Here is an 18,732-nt window from a genome sequence, read left to right as displayed (position 1 = left end):
AAAATTGGTCATGTGATAAATCCTGGAGGATTACCGTGGATCTAGCTAAGATTGAGGCGATACCGAATTGGAAGACTCCGAAGAATCCGACCGACATAGAAGCTTCATAGGGTTACCTGGCTACTATAGGAGATTCATCGAAGGTTTCTCCAAGATAGCTGCAGAATTTACCGGTATGACCCGAAAGTCGGTAGTATTCAGTTGGGGTCAGTTTCAAGAAGAAGCTTTTGAGGAATTAAAGAACAGACTCACACAAGCTCCAATCCTTGCTTTACCCGACGGTGACGAGAATTTGGTTGTTTGTACTGATGCTTGGCATCGTGGGTTAGGTTGCGTGTTGATGCAACGAGGAAAAGTGATAGCTTACGTGTCTAGACAGTTGAAGGTCCATGAGAGTACTTATCTGTACGGTACTAAGTGTACTATTTACACGGATCATAAGAGTTTAAAATACTTCTTCGAGCAGAAAGAGCTGAACATGAGACAGAGAAGGTGGCTAGCGCGCTAAGTCGTAAGAATGAGGAAGTCATTACAACAGTGAGGCCATACCAGCTGATTATGAATTCAATTCTTTTTGAAGAAATCATCAAAGTGCAGTTAGAAGTGCTGGTAAATGAAGGGCTAGTGATGAAAGAAAGGATTTTCGGTCAGCAAGGTGAGTTGATAGAAAACACGCATGGTGTCAAGACTAGGTTTGACCGTATGTGGATCCCACGCCATGGGGATCTTAGAGGTCGAATCTTAAACGAAGCTTATAAGTCAAGATATTCAATTCATCCAGGAGCCACGAAGATGTACCAGGATTTGAAAAGGGACTACTGGTGGCCAGGAATGAAGAATGATGTAGTAGATTATGTCAGTAAGTGCTTAACCTGTTTACAAGTCAAGGTCGAACATTAGAAGCCTTATGGAAATATGCAACCGCTGGAGATACCTGAATGGAAATGGGAACACATCGCCATGGATTTCATAATTAAGCTACCACGTACAGCTAAGCATCATGATACCATTTGGGGTGATAGTGGGTCGTTTGACAAAAAGTGCTCACTTTCTACCTATACGAGAGGCTATCCGTTAGAAACGTTAGCAAGTTTGTTCATCAAAGAGGTTGTGACTAAGCATGGAGTGCCACTGTCGATTGTATCTGATAGAGATACTCATTTTACTTCAAGGTTTTGGAAAATTTCCATGAAGCTATGGGAACGAGATTGAACATCAGTACGGCGTATCATCCTCAAACAGATGGAGAGTCTGAAAGGACGATCCAAACCCTTGAGGATATGCTACGTGCTTGTGATTTAGACTTTGGAGGAAGTTGGGATGATCATCTGCATCTGGCAGAGTTCTCCTATAACAACATCTACCATTCAAGTATTGGTATGCCACCGTTTGAGATGCTTTACGGTAGATGATGTAGAACCACGGTTATGTTGGGGAGAGATTGGTCAGAAAGAGATGGGAAGTTTAGAAGTTGTTCAAGAAACCTCGACAAGGTTCGATCAGATCAAGGCAAGAATGAAAGCTGCTCAGACCGACAGAAGTCGTATGCTGATAAGCGCGATGACCAACTGAGTTTAACGTTAGTGACTATGTGATGCTCAAGGTCTTGCCTTGGAAGGAATTATTCGTTTCAGGAAGAGGGGAAAGCTAAGTCCAAGGTACATTGGATCGTTTAAGATTGTAGAACGAGTGGGTGAAGTGGCTTACAAGCTAGATTTACCCGAGGAGTTGGAAGGAATTCATTCAACCTTCCATGTTTCTCATATGAGAAAATGTCTAGCTGATGACACGTCTCATGTGCCATTGATGGATATTTAGGTTGATGAGCAGTTAAACTATATCGAGCAGCCTGTAGAGATCGTCGACCGCAAGGAGAAGCAACTTCGTCATAAGGTTATAACCCTAGTGAACGTGATATGGAAGCATCGCAAGGGATCGGATGCCACCTGGGAAGTTGAAGAAGAGATGCGCAAGTTTTATCTTTGTTTAGGAAATAGTTAGGTTTCGGGGACGAAACCTCATTAAGGAGGGAAGACTTGTAACATCCCGTTTTCTCATCTCGGTTAATAAAATAAAAATATGAGTTATTATGAGTCGGGCTAGTGTTGGGTAAAATAGATATGGGTAAAGGACTTGATTAAAAAGGAAGGAAGAAAAAACCATGGGCTTGAGCCCATGACCCATAATATATAAACCAAAATTTACCCAGTAATTCATTCATTTCACATATACCATACACCACTCAAAACACACACTTAAGCTCTCTCTCTAGTTTCTCTTTTTCTCTCTTGCCGAACCCAAGGGTAAACCGAGCACCAAACCAAGGTAATGATAGTATGATATTGTATGAACTCAAACCCGTTAGATTTAGTCACGAAACAACGAGCCGACACCTTTAAACCGTTAAATTCACGAGATCCGGGTGGAATCGGGTATAAGCCGATCAAAGATGAGCCTAGGGGTCACCCTAGCTCTGATCTGGATCGAACGGGACGAAAAACGGTGAAAACGGTGCAAAAATACGCTTTTTCCGGCCACTGCTCGGTTTTCCAGCGGTGACAGTGCCAGGAAGGCGGCGGGTACGAGGTTAACGAAATGTCAGAAAATGTTTCTGACATTCTCTGACCTAAGCCTAATTCGTTAAGGGAGGTTTAACGAACTAGCCTTAATTCGTTAATTGATTCGTTAATGAATGAATGACGAACTAACCCCAGTTCGTTAAGTCCAAATCGTTATGATGATGACCAGTTCATTAAGTCCATTCATTTTAATGATGACCAGTTCGTTAAGGTCCAATTCGTTATGATGATGACCAGTTCGTTATAATAGTTAGTTCGTTATATGGTCCAGCCAGGGGCTCTACCCCTTGGACTAACCATTATGATGATGACCCTTGTTCATTGAGGTTGTAATTAAACTAGAAACAAAATATGAGTAGTGATAGTTTATTGATATGTGTAATTGCTATACAGTTAGTCGCGCACAACCCAGAAAGGAATAACCATTATTAACCGAGTTCAGGTGAGTTTCTAGCCCCATTCCTTGTTATGTTTTCGGGGTGTGTGCATACTTGATGTGATAGTTAATACACTTACCTTAAATGGTAAGTTGTGGGGCCTAGATTAGATGGTTTGTACTTAGTTTGTATGGTTATGGGATTGTGTATGTAAACCGAGATCCTTATGGATCTCAGTGGGCTTTCGGATATTATTGAGACCGGACCCTAATAATATCCAAGGATGGAGGGTACCGGACGCCAATAATATCCGAGGATGGAGGGTACCGGACCCTAATAATATCCGAGGAAGAAGGGAGACCGGACCCTAATAATATCCGAGGATGGAGGGTACCGGACCCTAATAATATCCGAGGTATGTAGGGTGTGATGCTCTTTATAATGTAAGGTTAGTTATGATACGGAAGAATGATGCACAGGTTATGTATGTAATGCGTACCTTCGGGCACATATATGTGTATGTAAATAAGTTATGTGATTAACTATAAACTCACTCAGCGTAGCTGACGTTTAGTATGCACGCAGGTGAGTAGATTGAGGCAGTTCGCTTGATGAAGACACATGTCATGGAATTGAAGATACTGGCATCTCAAGAAAATGTTATGATGTTTTGAGGACTATGTTTTATGTTTAAACGACTATGAATGTTTGGTAAGACAATATTTGAAAGTTATGTAATATATTATGGTTGAAGATTTAATATTCCGCGAAAGTTTTAATTAACTCTGATAATAGAATTGTGTTTATGAGTAAATCCAACGCCCAATGTAGGGCACCGGTAACGGAGCCTTAGACATCATCACTTATGCGTTGCATACATACATACACGCTCCATACTTATACGGAACCTACTTATACGCTGCACTTATACGGCGTATAAGTGCAGGTCACCCCCCCCCCTTACGGTTTTCTTTGATTCCGGCGCCTTCAGCCGCCGTTTACCACCATGGTTGGTCGTGGTTTGATCGTTTATGGTCTGAGTAGTTTCGGGGTGTCCAGATCTGAACTAAGGTGGCCCTTAAGCTCGTTCTTGGTTGATTAATCACCCGAAATAATCTAGATCTAGGTCTAAACGGCTCGTACGGCATCACGGGGCTGCGGTGTCGGGTTCTACCATGTTGGTGCAGCTAAGATAAATCATTTCTTACCTTTGGTTGGTCTTGGATCGTTGAATATATAAAAGTAGAGAGTGTTTGGCTTAAGTGTGTTTTTTTGAAGGTGTAGGCTATGGTGTAGAGATGGATGGAAATTGAAAGGATTAGGGTTTAAAGGGTATTTATACATTTTTAAGCCCATGAACCTTAGGCCCATTTTTCCGTTTTGGTCCATATTTAATTCCATTTAATTAGCCTACTTAACCTTTTACCTTTATTATTTTATTATTTCTTTACTAACTCTAGTAAACTTTTCTATCATAACTAAATAATATATTAAATATTATTTTTAGAAAATTCGGGATGTTACACTTCTATTATATTTGATAAGAACAAAAACTAATTAACAAATTAAATGTTCTTTAAATACACAACAATAACTAAAGTACAAAATCTATAAATACAACAAATACATACAAAATAATAAAAAATCACAAACTAAACATCATACTAGAAAAAAAATAACATATTAATAATTCACCCAAAACTAAAATAATAACATATGACGTACCCATTTAAGATAGACATGGAACTAGAATTGGCCTATAGAAATTCAAATACATCAATTTATTAAAAGTTCAATTCACTATCAAGCACAAAATACATATTTTAAACAACAAAAAACAAAATGTTGGGCTACATTAATTGACAGACACATGAGAGCCCATTTTTGGTGATCCATTAAACAACATGTACGTTCTACATCACCAACGAACCTTAACAACTCAATACAACCGAAAATAACAAAAACCATATAAATCTCTTTATGCATTCATATATATTAAGACGAAAACTTGCATCTTAAATAACAAAATGTTGGGTCACGTTAACTACTAGACCAATGAGACCCATTTGAGATATAAACAAAAAACAAAAGAAACTATACTTTAACTACAACTAATAGATAAAACATATTTTATAAGTTCATGTAACCTTTAAGTTTAATACATAAATACATCATACATGAAAAATATACATAAACAATAATTAAAGAAAACAATTATTAAAAAAACTAAAAATAACCCGCATAACACGTGAGCTAAAATCTAGTTAATTAATATTCAAATGCACCATATAAAATATTCTTAATTAATTTACTAAAGTGACATTCTATTAGTTATTTCATATTCCACGCAAGAATTTGAAAGTAATTTATAAATATATTGCTATTTTGTATTATTTGATTCAAGTTCAATGAAGATATTAAATTTACATTTTTAATAGTAAATAACAATTAAAAAAAATTGATGTTTGCTTCTACTTCATATTAATAACTTTTTAAAACATACCCCTCTTTTTCTCATTTTTACCAAACATACACCTTCTTCAAATTTTAAATTAGAAATCCAAACCTTTGTTGTTTCTTTTTTGTCATTTTGTTGTACTTTTGAAACACATTTTTAAAGATTTTTTTTTATTTTTCAAAATGAGTTTTTTATATTTTTTAAAATAACAAAGAACATTTTTTTTCCTTATTTAAAATAAACATATTTTGTTATTTAAAAATAAGTTTTTTTAATAATTGTTTTAACTTTTTAGATAGTGTTTGTTAAATAGTTTTTAGAGATAGTTTGCATTTTTTAAAAGAACTATCATACTTTTTGTTAATAGAAAAGATTGTGTATTTATGTAATAAACTACACAAATTTTATTGAGAATAAAATGTATAATGTCATATGATAATTAATATTTTAACATGGATATAATGTTAGAGGGGGTAATATATCAAATAAAACTGTTAAAGACATTGAAAGTTCAGTTGAGAGAGTATGCCAAATAAAGGAATATGGTACGTTTAGTCTAACCCTAACTTCATTGGTATAGTATTTATCAAAGCCACCTGAATCACACCATGATCTCTTGTTAATATCTTACTTTTTTATTTTCTTGAATAAATAATAGTACTAGTAATTATTTGACATTCATATTACATGGAAAATTCATTTATAAAGGTGCAATTGAAACCTTTTCAACTTCGACAATGTACTCAAGTGTCGCAAAAGGAGGAATCTTTACATGTTCAGAACCAAAATCTGCACCCTCGCCTCCAAAGGCGAGAGCAGGAGGCACTATGATCCTTCGCTTTCCACCATTTCTCATTGTTTTTAGAACCATTTCGACCCCTTCACACATTCCTTTGCTATAAGGCCTTGATCCAACTACAAGAGCCAACGGTTTTTTGTCCCTACCGAAAGTATCCACAAACACACCACCATCTCCTACCACACTTCCCTTGATATCTATGACCACTAAATCCCCTTTCCTTGGTATAGCACCTCCACCAACCCTCAATTCATAGTACCTGCATAGCAAAAAACCCATGCTTGTCTATTCATTAAATAATCATTTAATTTTTTATTCGTTTAAAATATTATATAATTATTTTGATAGATAATTACTGCAAAATTAACATCACATACTATAGGATGATCGTACCGTATACCATTAGGTAACACCGCCTCCTCTTCCTTCTCAAAGTCTCTGCATCAACCCAACAAAAATGGATTCAATGGTTGGATCAAAACTGGTTGAAGATAATGTGAAATAATACAAGATGTATTATGTTTTAGAGTGTGGATTGATGAATCCCACCTGGGATTCGAATGATAGAGATTTGAGGTGTCATTCCAGTCCTACACCAGAGTGTAAAACAATTTTTCATACTTTCAGGGTATTCAATTACTGGGGTATACTCGTTAATTTAGTAAAAATTACCAGTTGAAAATTTGAAATAGATTTCCTACTATTCTAAATTTTATAAAATTATATATTTTTTGAAGGACCAACAAATAAAGCCCAGTTACTCGGGGTGATCCAATGGAAAAAGACAACCAATTGGCCCACGATCACAAAGATAGCGGGCAGACCAAGCCCACCATCTTCTCCGGTAAAAAACCGCCGCCCGAAGCTCCATTATGGTACAACCTGGTTAGGATCGAATTCAAACTTGAGACCTTGTGGTCTCCAACCAAAATCTTCAGTTCCCTTCCATCCATTGCAGTTTTGCTAAAGGTCGCCGATGTATGTGATGTTGATCAGTTCTTCATGTAAGTAATAGAAAACATGATAAATATTAAACCTATGAACCTGTTATAGCATGGAGAGTAGTAACCGCAACATGGTATGATGTAGTCGACATGCTTGTCATCTTAATCGAGTTCCCCTTTAGGATGTATAGTTAAGGATGGTGTTAGGGTTCTTGAGAAGAACCCGCTTTAGGAAAGTGGAAGCACACAAAATTGTTATGTGTGTATGATTAGGTTTTGATGTTAATTTATATCTCTCTTTATATACACCCAAGGGTAAACCCTTTATTAGCTAGTAAGGGTAATATGGCCCATCAACTATTACCAAACTAATATATAATAAGGTATAACTAATATTTTGATCTATTATAATATAAATGATTATAATGGCCATATTTAAATATATGTAATTATATATTTAATCTTACATTCTCCCATTTAGCCGAGTAATCATTTATTATGAGGGTTGGATAACACTCATTTTAGCTTTAAACTTAAACTGGAGCAGAGAAATACAGTCATTGAATTGAACATCAGCTCAAGACCCCCATTAATAATACTGCAGTCCTTATTTAAAACCTAAGTAGTTATGATCAAAATTTTCAAGTAAGCCCTTCAGAACGTTTGATTTGTATATCAATTCGTCTATATGTCATTATGCATGCTAAACATATTAAGAGACGTACAAAATCAAAACTGATGAGGAAATTTAATAGTTAATCATTCATACTACGATATGCAGTTGTACGTGGTCATCAATAAACCCCTCATCGTTATAAGCGCTTTCATAATACTTATGGGTAATAGACCTTTAGTTATAGGATTCTTAAGCATATCATGAATGTATTCGACATGAAAATTTAGATTCCTCAATTTTTTCATAAACGAATAATTAATTTCATATCAAAATTTAATGCAGCACCTCTCAAACTGTTACTGTCTGAGAAAACATGGTAGCTGAATTTATTAAAATAAGTCTTCAATATATAATTTATATGGAGTTTAGTAAAACTTATGAGTCCACTAATAAATGTTCAACAACATTTATTGACAACATCGTCGTAATTAATCAACATATTATGTCGTTATGACTTTGGTCGTTGTTATCAGTTCATTATGACTCCTCCATGAGATAGATTTGTCTACTGACATAAGAATCTATCCCGAAAATTAAATTTTCTTAACTCTGAATATGACAAAGTTTAGAGTAATCTACCGCTTTGAATTCTCACTTCTTCTTTTAAATTATGTCTTTCTTTTCTTTTAAATATATCTTAGTACTCTTTTAGATGTTTCACATCAATCTAGACATATCTAATGTGTTGCAATTTTGAGTAATATCTAAACGAGTATAGACTTGAACTTATATAAGGCTTCTACTTAATGAAGCATAAGGAAATAATCTATGTGTTCCTATTATCCTCTAAAGTAGAGCTGTATTATTTGTTACATGTGTAAGGTATATCTCTGAGATCTATAATATCAAAGTGTGTGAACAATGCTTTGACTTATGTAACATATACTCATCTATATAAGGCAAGTTTGTTTTTAGTTTCTCCCACTCATCTTAAGGTATGTACATTAATCCACTTGATTTTTTGATGAATATATTTGTATAAAGATTTCATCACATTTTGATGTTTGCATTAACCCATATATGATTTTATTGACTTATAGACTAAATGTTCTTTGACCTTCAGTTTAAAACTTTTAGGTTGTTTTATGAACATATAAATATGTAAGCCGATTGTTAGGGAAAGTTGTTTTAATGTTCATCTAATGTAGCTCTTAACTATTATAAGCTACTTGAACAATAATGATCCTTAAAGAAATCTTTTGTAATATACGTAAGAAGATTCTTTGATAATTGGTTTATCCTTGAGTATAACCTTTTACAATCAATTGTGCTTCTTACTGACTTAATGTTTCGTATTGGAATTTAGTTTAGTTATGAACACTCTTAGGTGATTCAACCAAATCTCAAAACGTTAGCCCCAACTTATGGAGTCAATTATGAATGATGCTAATGGTTTAATTATAAGGGGTAAGATCATTAAACTTTCCAACATCCATTTCAACTTTAATTAGGAAGGTTACATAATCATCAATTTTAGTAGGTTTTAAAACCTAGATGGCCTCCTGAGTTAATTATTGGGTAATTTTAAAAGTCTCGGTTTTAAGGATTAGCTCTTTGTTAGGTTACTATCATTTTTAGGATTCTAAGTGTGTAAGAGTTGGTGCAGTATGGTGTACAATAAGTGTAATTGGAGTAAAATTTGGAGTAAAATTTAATAACTCTCTTCCCCCCGCCTTTTGTACTTCTAACAAGTCATTATAAAGACTTTTACTGCTCCCACTGTCCTTAAAAACCTTTAGGAAATTTACATGCTTATGGTCAATATTTAAAGACAAAGAGATTCTAATAAAGAAACAAGTTAATAATATAAGTTGTTGTAGTTTCTCTTGGTGAGGATTAGTTCATTAAGAAATCTGAATATGCCGACGTTTAAGCAACAATGAAACTTTTGTAAGAGTGGTAGTTGTAAATTCTAAAGAGATAAGTTTTGATAAAATAGTGTTGTGATGGAGCAGTGTCTTGTACAAGAGGTGAATTTGAGATAATATCAAGTTTTCACTCCCCCACCTCTTGCAAATCTTGTAAGTTTTGATTGAGACACTTAAGGCTCCCACTGATCTTTAATATCTCTAGGAAAAATATAAGAGAAGTTTCAATGATGTACGTGACGTGGGAATTTGTCATATATATGTTAGACTTGACATGATTTCATTAACGTCCAGATGTCATAATAAACTTAGGGACATATTTAGAAGAAATCGTATTAAGTATATATGAATGGATCTCTTATGACCGTGGACCATAGATACAAGTAATAGCCTTTTAAATTATTAAGAGTTATGTCTGAATATTCCGTTTGAATAAGTTCCACGTATGAAAGTGAAATATAACTTCAGGTGGACCCATACTTAATTCTTAAGCCAAGTAATGTTTAAGGCATCTAACACTTGATTTAAAATCACTTGAAATGACATTATGAAAATTCACCCTCATCAACCATGTCACGATTTCTCATGAAATTTGGTTTTAATGGATGAATTTTATAGGTGTCATTTGTCTTTTGTTAAATTTTTATTTGCATGATAAAATAAGTTGTGAAAGTATATAGTATTATCTAGTTCTATTTTATAAATGTTTCAATCCAGATATTGATAACAAATAAAATTAGAGTTTAAGGTAAGAGTGACTTTATGTTGGCTATGCAAACCTCATAACTGTCATAATGTAGCTTAAGTATTGATATTAAATTCGGATTAATCTCCAGAATATTTATGGTATCATAATGCGTAATTAAAAGACAGTTTATCATGGTTCTAATAACCTTAACATGTAAATTTGTCACTTACACTCGTGTTAGTTATTTGTTGATTTCAGGTAAACATATAGAACTAGACTCAACCAATCATGTGTTGATGGGAATATAGGATTAACAGACTTAAATATCATTTATACAACTATCAGTTTTAGCCGGTTGTTTTTTTGAATGCTTATGCCTAATTTAATGACATATATTTGCGACGAGACTTCTCCTTAGAGAACTTAAAGCTGGAAGTAATACTTGTATTTTGTTTATGAACCTTAGAATTATCCTCTTTTAAGTTTTAGTGGTGTGAGTTGAATAACATCTTATTTCCAATACTAGATATTTCTTTTCTTGTACATATACATTTCTTTTCTTGTACATATGTTGCTGATCAACACACTCATTTTCCTTTGGTACTTCTGATTTTTATAGTTGATTCTTAAGGCACCAAATTGTACTATTGAAAATTTTAGTATGTAATGTACTATAAAATTGTACTTATTTTCATGTGTGAACCCTTAATTTTATGGGTCATGATTTTATACATTATGATGTATTCAACGATACCATTTAACCTTATAGTTAGAATTTAGAAGGAATGCATGCATCTTATGAGTTATTTTGATTAGTCTTAGGAAAAACTAAATCAAGAATAACTCTAGTGATAACATTTATTTAAATAAATTTCTAATTATCATTATCATAAGAGACATTATAATTGACTCATCCCATTTGTTATGCTCTAGTTTTCAATAGAATGATTGTTATTAGAAAGAGCAGTAAGATAGTCATACATGTCTTAATGGATAATTAAAATTGAGAAGATCTAAATATTATTGAAACTCTTTATGAGACAAATTCAGTTGCGTTTTGAGATTAGAGTGGATGATTTGAATGAGATCGTTAATTATAGAAGAATGTTATAGTGAGTAACATTATGGGATATTAAAATAATACAGATTAAAATTTATGATCATTAGATTCATAAAGGATTATTATATTTTATTTAAGATGTGATATGTCTATTATTAACATCAAACTAATAGACTATAATTAAAAGTTCTAATTAAACAAAAAATAAATCACCTTTGGGCAGAATTAAAATTTATTATAAGTATGTGTTCAAAAATATTGTAACACATCACCATTGGGCAGAAGTGTGACAACTATTTTAATTATGCACGGGCTAGTTTTGCTAGATAAAAATGTAACACATCACCTTTGGGCAGAAGTAAGACATTCGTATCATCTTAGGCAAAAACTAACAAAAGCTTTAATTAGACTTGAAAGATAGGGTAGATGTAACACATCACCTTTGGGCAGAAGTGATACATCAAAAAATTCTTTTACTATTAGCTAATTAAATGTTTTGTAAACACTTAAATGTTATAAAAAATTACAAAACATAAAAGGCTTAAAGGTGTATCACTTAAAAATCTGTTTTAAGCCCATAATACATGATTTTTTTTAAATAACCCGTAAATTGGTTTAATCCTTTAACCCATGATCTCTATTAACTAAATAAATAATGATAAGATTTGGTTTAAATATATTTAGTGATTAACAATTATATCTGTTTCCTATTTTAAGGGGATTTAAATCTTTTAAAAAAATATTAAAACTACTAATTTATCCAAGATTTGAAAAAATATTTCCATAAATAATCATTAACAGATTTTAATCTAGATTTTGAACCAACATATATATAATTTTCGATAATTATGATGAACACGAAGAACATCATCAAAAATTTTAATAATTAAACATACAAAAAACCTGAAATCAAAATCTTTAATCATGATTTTAATATATTTCAAAATTATTAGGGTCTATTAAATATGAATTTTAGTGATTTTAAATAGTTTCATATATTGTTTTCATAATAGAACATGAAAAAGAAACCGAAAAAATTAGGGTTTATCAAGTTTTAGTCCATGTCTTCTGATTCAATTCCAGATTTAGGGAAAACATGAAGAACTGATTAATCAATATCACTCTGATGCCACATGTTGATCAGTTCTTCATGTAAGTAATAGAAAACATGATAAATATTAAACATATGAACCTGTTATAGCATGGAGAGTGGTAAACGCAACAGGGTATGATGTAGTCGACATGCTTGTCGTCTTGATCGAGTTCCCCTTTAGGATGTATAGTTAAGGATGATATTAGGGTTCTTGAGAGGAACCCGATTTAAGAGAGAGGAAGCACACAAAATTGTTATGTGTGTATGATTAGGTTTTGATGTTAATATTTATCTCTCTTTATATACACCCAAGGGGAAACCCTTTATTAGCTAGTAAGGGTAATATGGTCAATCAACAATTACCAAACTAATATATAATAAGGTATAACTAATATTTTGATCTATTATAATATAAATTATTATAATGGCTATATATAAATATATATAATTATATATTTAATCTTACACGTGACTTTATTAAAAATGAAATTATAAATACTAAAACTAAAAAACCATTGGATTAGTAAACTTGGTTACTCTATTTACCAAGCACAAAGAAAAATAAACATAAGAAGAAAATGCTTATGAATATGATTAACGTAAATGGTTATTTATGTTTCAAGTAAGTGTATCAAGTTAGTATCGTCCAATATCATACCCAGTCTCATATCTACAATGACATTTAAAACTAATAATGAAAGATCCACCATCCGGTCCCATACCTTAACACCAAGTATGATCATTTCCTCCGGTCATGTTTACTTACTAGTCAGATTTGGGTTTATTGCCATCCTTAAATTCTAGTATCATTTTTTAATCCTAAAAGCCGCAGAATAACAAACCTTGTATTAGCTTCTTGCAGGCTGACTTCAAAACGGGTCTTGATTTGTTCAGAGACAACACCAAATGCTAAAAATCCCACCCAAGCCAGCCCGGCACCAAGACCGAACCTTCTAGTCAAGCTCGACGCTATCCAGTCTGTTGAATCCGCACTTCCACCTCTTTGTACCTTTTCTTTAGCCACCACCAATGGCTCCGGTGAAGTCTTACTGAGTGATGGCTGTTGTGACGGTGGCTGAGATGGCGGCGGTGGTGGTGGTTGTGACGATGAAGATAGATGATGAGTTCTTACTAACGGAGTGGACACAATAGCTGGAGAACCAAAGAAAGTAGCCATGGGTTTATCTGAACACAAAATACATGAAGGTGTTCTGGTGCAATATGTATATATGTTAATGGTCCCTACCTTATCTCACTAGTTGTGATAAGATTTTTTATGGGACTAAAATCTTCTATATCAAACGTCTCAATTAAAATATACAACTGCATATTCATGGGGTACAAGACTGCTCAAATCATAACGATATATCTATACTCCTTTATAAATACTAGCTTTACAAACCGTATAATACACGGGATACAACAAATAAAATATATATATATATAATAATTAATTTAACCAATATCGATGTAGAAAATATATTGTATACTATGAAAAAAACATTTTTTTATACATTCAAATTTCTATACGTAGTTGTAAAACATCTCTATCTAATATTAGTAGTTTTAGTCCGTCTTTATCTTAACTCTAGATAATGTAATATATGGTTGTCCATGTATAAAAATAATAATAGAAGTGTAAAATCAATCATGAGCATAAAAAATTATGGCACTTGACGGAGACAGTTACCTATTTACCGTGTACAAATGATGGTGAGAACTAAGCCATCAAAGTTACCATTACTATCTCCATACTAACCAAAAATACAGATGCTATCCTTTTTTTTATGCTGATTTGCATCCAAACATATATAGTACTTGGATAGTACCCGTGTTATACATGTGTGAAAAACATAAAACAACCATATAAATATAGACAACTATAAAATTTCATAAGATTTTAAACTAAGACAAATATTTAACATAAGTTTGTACTAAATTATTAAACGTTCAGGTTCTGTATATAAAGACTTAATATTTTCACAAACTTAATATACACCTAAAAAACCAAAAGAATACATAAACATGTTGTAATCATATTATAAACATGTTGTAATCATATTAGCATACCATCAATTTCTTCAACATTCCATCAAAAGAATGTCTTTTGCTTCACAACCTGAAAAACAAAATAAACTAGGATATAGTATTTTATAATAAAGAACTTATTTGGAATATCAAAAAAATGATCTACAATCGGTTATCGAAAATATGTGGGTTTTATTTTAGGCATGCATCTTGAAATTTAGACATAATTAGAAATTTTTTATAACTTGGTCAAATAAAAAATATGTAAAATTTTCTAAGATTGGAAAATATAAAAATCTTTTAAATTTTGTAAGGAATTTGTCAAATAATGTTTTATGAGATTGTGATACGACTACAATTAAATTATATGATTGTAGATTGATAAATTAGAATTACAATATTATTTAATATAATTTGTAATGAAGTTCACACATACATACATGATTTGTATATAAACAAAAACATATAATTATATGAAAATCGCAGTAAATAAATGCATAAGTTATTATAAACGATCTGATCGAATTAATTATGATGTCAGTTTTTGTTTAAATTTGAATATTCATATAGAGAGAACTAGAGAACTAGTAAAGAATTATTTTTAACTATTTAAAAAAAAATTATTTTGTGATTTTTTTTCTTTCCTCCTAATAAGATGATAATGATACTAACAAAAACAAAAAAAAAACAACTTGTCGGTGTAGTACTGTAGTGCATATGTGCACTAATGCCTATTGCATATATACAATAGTGTTTTATTGCATATGATACAACACAATTGCATTATCCAATACACATTATTGAATATATGCAAATACGACACTAATAATTGTATGCAAAACACATTATCGCATATATGTAATACAACACTAATGCACATATGCAATATATCGATTTTTTTTAATTTTTGTATATAATATAACACTATTGCAAATAAATAATACAAACAACTATATATATGCTATTCAACACTATTTCAAATATCAAAATGCACACTATTGCACATATGCATTATAAAAAAAAGTCGGTGTATTGCATATATGCATTACTCGTTAATTTTTTTTATTTTTTTTATTTTTATTTTTTTTGTGGTGAAGAATAACAACATTTAAGAAGGATGAAAGAAAAAAAATTTAAAAAATATTTTTTTAATTAAATTAAAAATACTTCATTATTAGTTCTCTCCATAAAATGGAGTTCTCTCATGATCCTCTCCCTATATATATATATATGTATGTATATATGTATATATATATATATATGAAAAATGAATAGTCTTTTTAGTTAAAAATAATATGACTTAAAAATAACTTGTGTCGACCTGAAGTAATTCTGTTCGCAACCCATTTTGGCTTGCCTTTTATACCGAACAAGTTTGATACTCTTTTAAAACAACCCGTTACGAAATAAATTCTAAATAATTACAATATATAAAAAATTGGTTAATCAGTCAACTTCCAAATATTATGACAAAATTTATGATTTTTGACCATTTTTGCAACAAACTTTAAATTAGTGACATTAATATTTTGTTAAACTTGAAAAACATAGAAAGGATTTACAATAAATAAGTTTCATATAACTTTGGGAAGATTAAAAAAATTACGTTGACTTCAAAAATAATTAAAGGTAACAAAATATGATAAAAATATCAAGGAAAACAAAATTATAAACATGAAATAAATTATCGTATTTTTTTATTAATAATTTTTTAAAACATTATGAAGACTTAGACTATCAAATAGTTTAGATGTTAGAATTGGAAGATTTATATTATGTTTAAAAAATCTATAAGTTAGAATGGGTAAAAATATAATACGTTTTTTATTATACATTATTGGAAAAATTAGTGACAATAATATTTTGTGAAACTTGGAAACCGGTTTATAATAAAGGAAATTTCAATAACTTTGGAAAGAATAAAAAAATTTATTTTGACTTTGAAAATAATTAAATACTGATGTTCAAATTTACGTAAAATTATATTACATTTAAAGTTAAATGTATTTAACATGTTTTTTTTAATAACTAATATATATTTTTGAGTAATGAAATTTGACAAAAAAAAATCATTTATAATAATTTTTTGTTTTGAATTATGAAATTAGAACTTTAAATCTCGTATATTATTATTATGTTAAGGTTTTTGGAAAATTGTTAAAAATTCAAAAACATGTTAAAATTGTATTTAAAACTCTTAAATTGTGGAATTTTGTTAAAAATAAAAAGTTGTTTCCATATAATACGAAATGACATGAATTTGAATTCAAATTGAACAATACTAGGGTATAGGCCCGTGTTACACACGGGTGGAAAAACATGTTAACAAACATAATAAATTTAAAAAACAAATTCAAGCAACACAAAACTTCTTCAACTTTTGGACCAAAACGTTAACCATTTACAATGTCTAGATATAAACAGTTTAAAGTTACAAAAAGTTAGTGTACACCAAACTATCAAAAACATCAACAAAAGACCTAAACATGTTCCTTTCATATTAACCCACCATCAACTTCTTCAAATACTCTAACAAAAGAAACTCATTTTGCTTCACAACTTGAAAATTTAAAAAAACAATATCATCCAAATTAAATATACCATTAAAATAATATGTTTAATAATGAAAGCCCGTGTTACACACGGATGAAAGTTATAATAAAAGTAAAAAAATATTACATACGCAAATTGAGTTATATTATATAATTATTTTTATTTATGACTTTTATAATAAGTTTTTTTGATATATTTATGCACTATTAATTATAAATTATAATTTGCAAACAAAACCTTGATGTTTGATTTATTTTAAAACAAAACATTCATACTGTTGGATCCATATTTGGTGGTTTGTACTTAGTTATAGTTTACTTGGGCTTGGTTGTTACCTTCCCTATATATAGAGAATATGTGTATAGGGTTTAGAGTTGTTCACGAGAGCAGAGAGTGAGCAGAACTAGAGAGTGGTTAGTTATGTTGTTCATTCACAGTTTGATTATCATGTATTGTAAGTGCTTAAGCACCCGACGTATTCTGAATATACGTGTGTTTTGAAGCAAACCTGTGTTAGTTCCTCGTGCTTATTCGTGTTCTTGAATCACCGAGTCTTGGTATTCTGCACCAATACTCGTTCTATTGATATCATAATTGTAGTGATCCAGATTCCGGACATACAATTAGTATCAGAGCCTTAGACCTTTTCAGGCTCATTATTGTGATATCAACGGATTCAAAATATAAAGGTTTGGTGGTGTTGTTGATTTTTCCGGCGAGTTGTATTTCGGAGAAGAGATAGTGGTATTTTTTGTTAGAGATTAGTGGTGTTTTTGGAAACAAATCAAATCCCATTAATCTTGGGAGTCTGTTACAGTTAATATTCTGCTGATTCTCTACTTTTCGGCCTATATCATCTTGATATCATCTGTTCTCGGCTAAGTTTCTCAGTTTTTGGCCAAGATTTAAATTGCTGAACAAGTAATCTTCGTTTTCGGCCAAAGACAAGGGTTTTCGGCCATATTTGTTCGTTCTCGGTCAGATCAGTGAGTTCTCGGTCAACTGGTTTTTTTCGGTCAATGTGTGTTCTCGGTCAACATTAGTTTTCTGTCAACACATTCAGTTCTCTGTCAACTTTTGAGGTTCTCGGTCAAAGAAGTAAGAAAAAAAATTTCATTTTTGGCGGGGAAAATTTTTCTTGAACAAAATTTTTCCAGAATACTCCTTATAAGTAAAAATTCATTTTTGAAAATTTTGGCGAAAACAATTTTTTTCGGGTGATTTTCGGTGAATTTTTTGCTGGAAAATCGAAAAAAATTTGTCTTGAACGAAAATTTTCCAGGACGCCTCTTTTGAGCGGGACATCTTTCTTGAGAATTTTGGCGATCATATTTTTTCGAGAAATTTGGCGGGAAAATCAGTTTGTTCTCTTTAATTACTCAATAGATTCTCCACAACTCATCTCAATGTTTGGAAGTACTCTTAATTAGTCTGCTCCCTCGCAAGAAGTATATCAAAATTCATCTGAGATAAGTTTTAAACCATGTTCTTTAAATTGTGGTGAAAAAATAGAAATGTATAAGCTTCATAACGACAGTCTAAGTAGAGATATAGAGAGAATAAAATCAGAAAATTTTAAACTTAAGAAAAATGAAAAGGGCTTTCTAGA

At 31.4% G+C, this 18,732-nt stretch overlaps 1 protein-coding gene and 1 long non-coding RNA gene across 2 annotated transcripts; one reads left to right on the top strand and one right to left on the bottom strand.

Annotated features, from left to right (window-relative positions):
- Positions 1 to 6,113: 6,113 nt before the first annotated feature.
- LOC143607261 (peptidyl-prolyl cis-trans isomerase FKBP17-2, chloroplastic-like) lies at positions 6,114 to 13,815 on the bottom strand. Its single transcript, XM_077082774.1, has 3 exons — positions 13,385 to 13,815; positions 6,607 to 6,651; positions 6,114 to 6,472 (listed from the first exon to the last, which is right to left on the bottom strand). The coding sequence occupies exons 1-3, from the start codon at positions 13,717 to 13,719 to the stop codon at positions 6,115 to 6,117; spliced, it is 738 nt and encodes a 245-aa protein (XP_076938889.1). The 5' UTR covers positions 13,720 to 13,815; the 3' UTR covers position 6,114.
- Positions 13,201 to 13,739, top strand: LOC143607262 (uncharacterized). The gene is made up of 2 exons (XR_013148926.1): positions 13,201 to 13,255; positions 13,316 to 13,739. It is a non-coding gene; the product is annotated as an uncharacterized LOC143607262 (long non-coding RNA).
- Positions 13,816 to 18,732: the final 4,917 nt, after the last annotated feature.

This window comes from Bidens hawaiensis, unplaced genomic scaffold, assembly GCF_021521415.1.
Source record: "Bidens hawaiensis isolate Kalapana, Puna unplaced genomic scaffold, B.hawaiensis_p1.1 tig00080635_1, whole genome shotgun sequence".
Taxonomy (NCBI): Eukaryota; Viridiplantae; Streptophyta; class Magnoliopsida; order Asterales; family Asteraceae; genus Bidens; species Bidens hawaiensis.
This window is presented reverse-complemented; position numbering and strand designations above follow the sequence as displayed.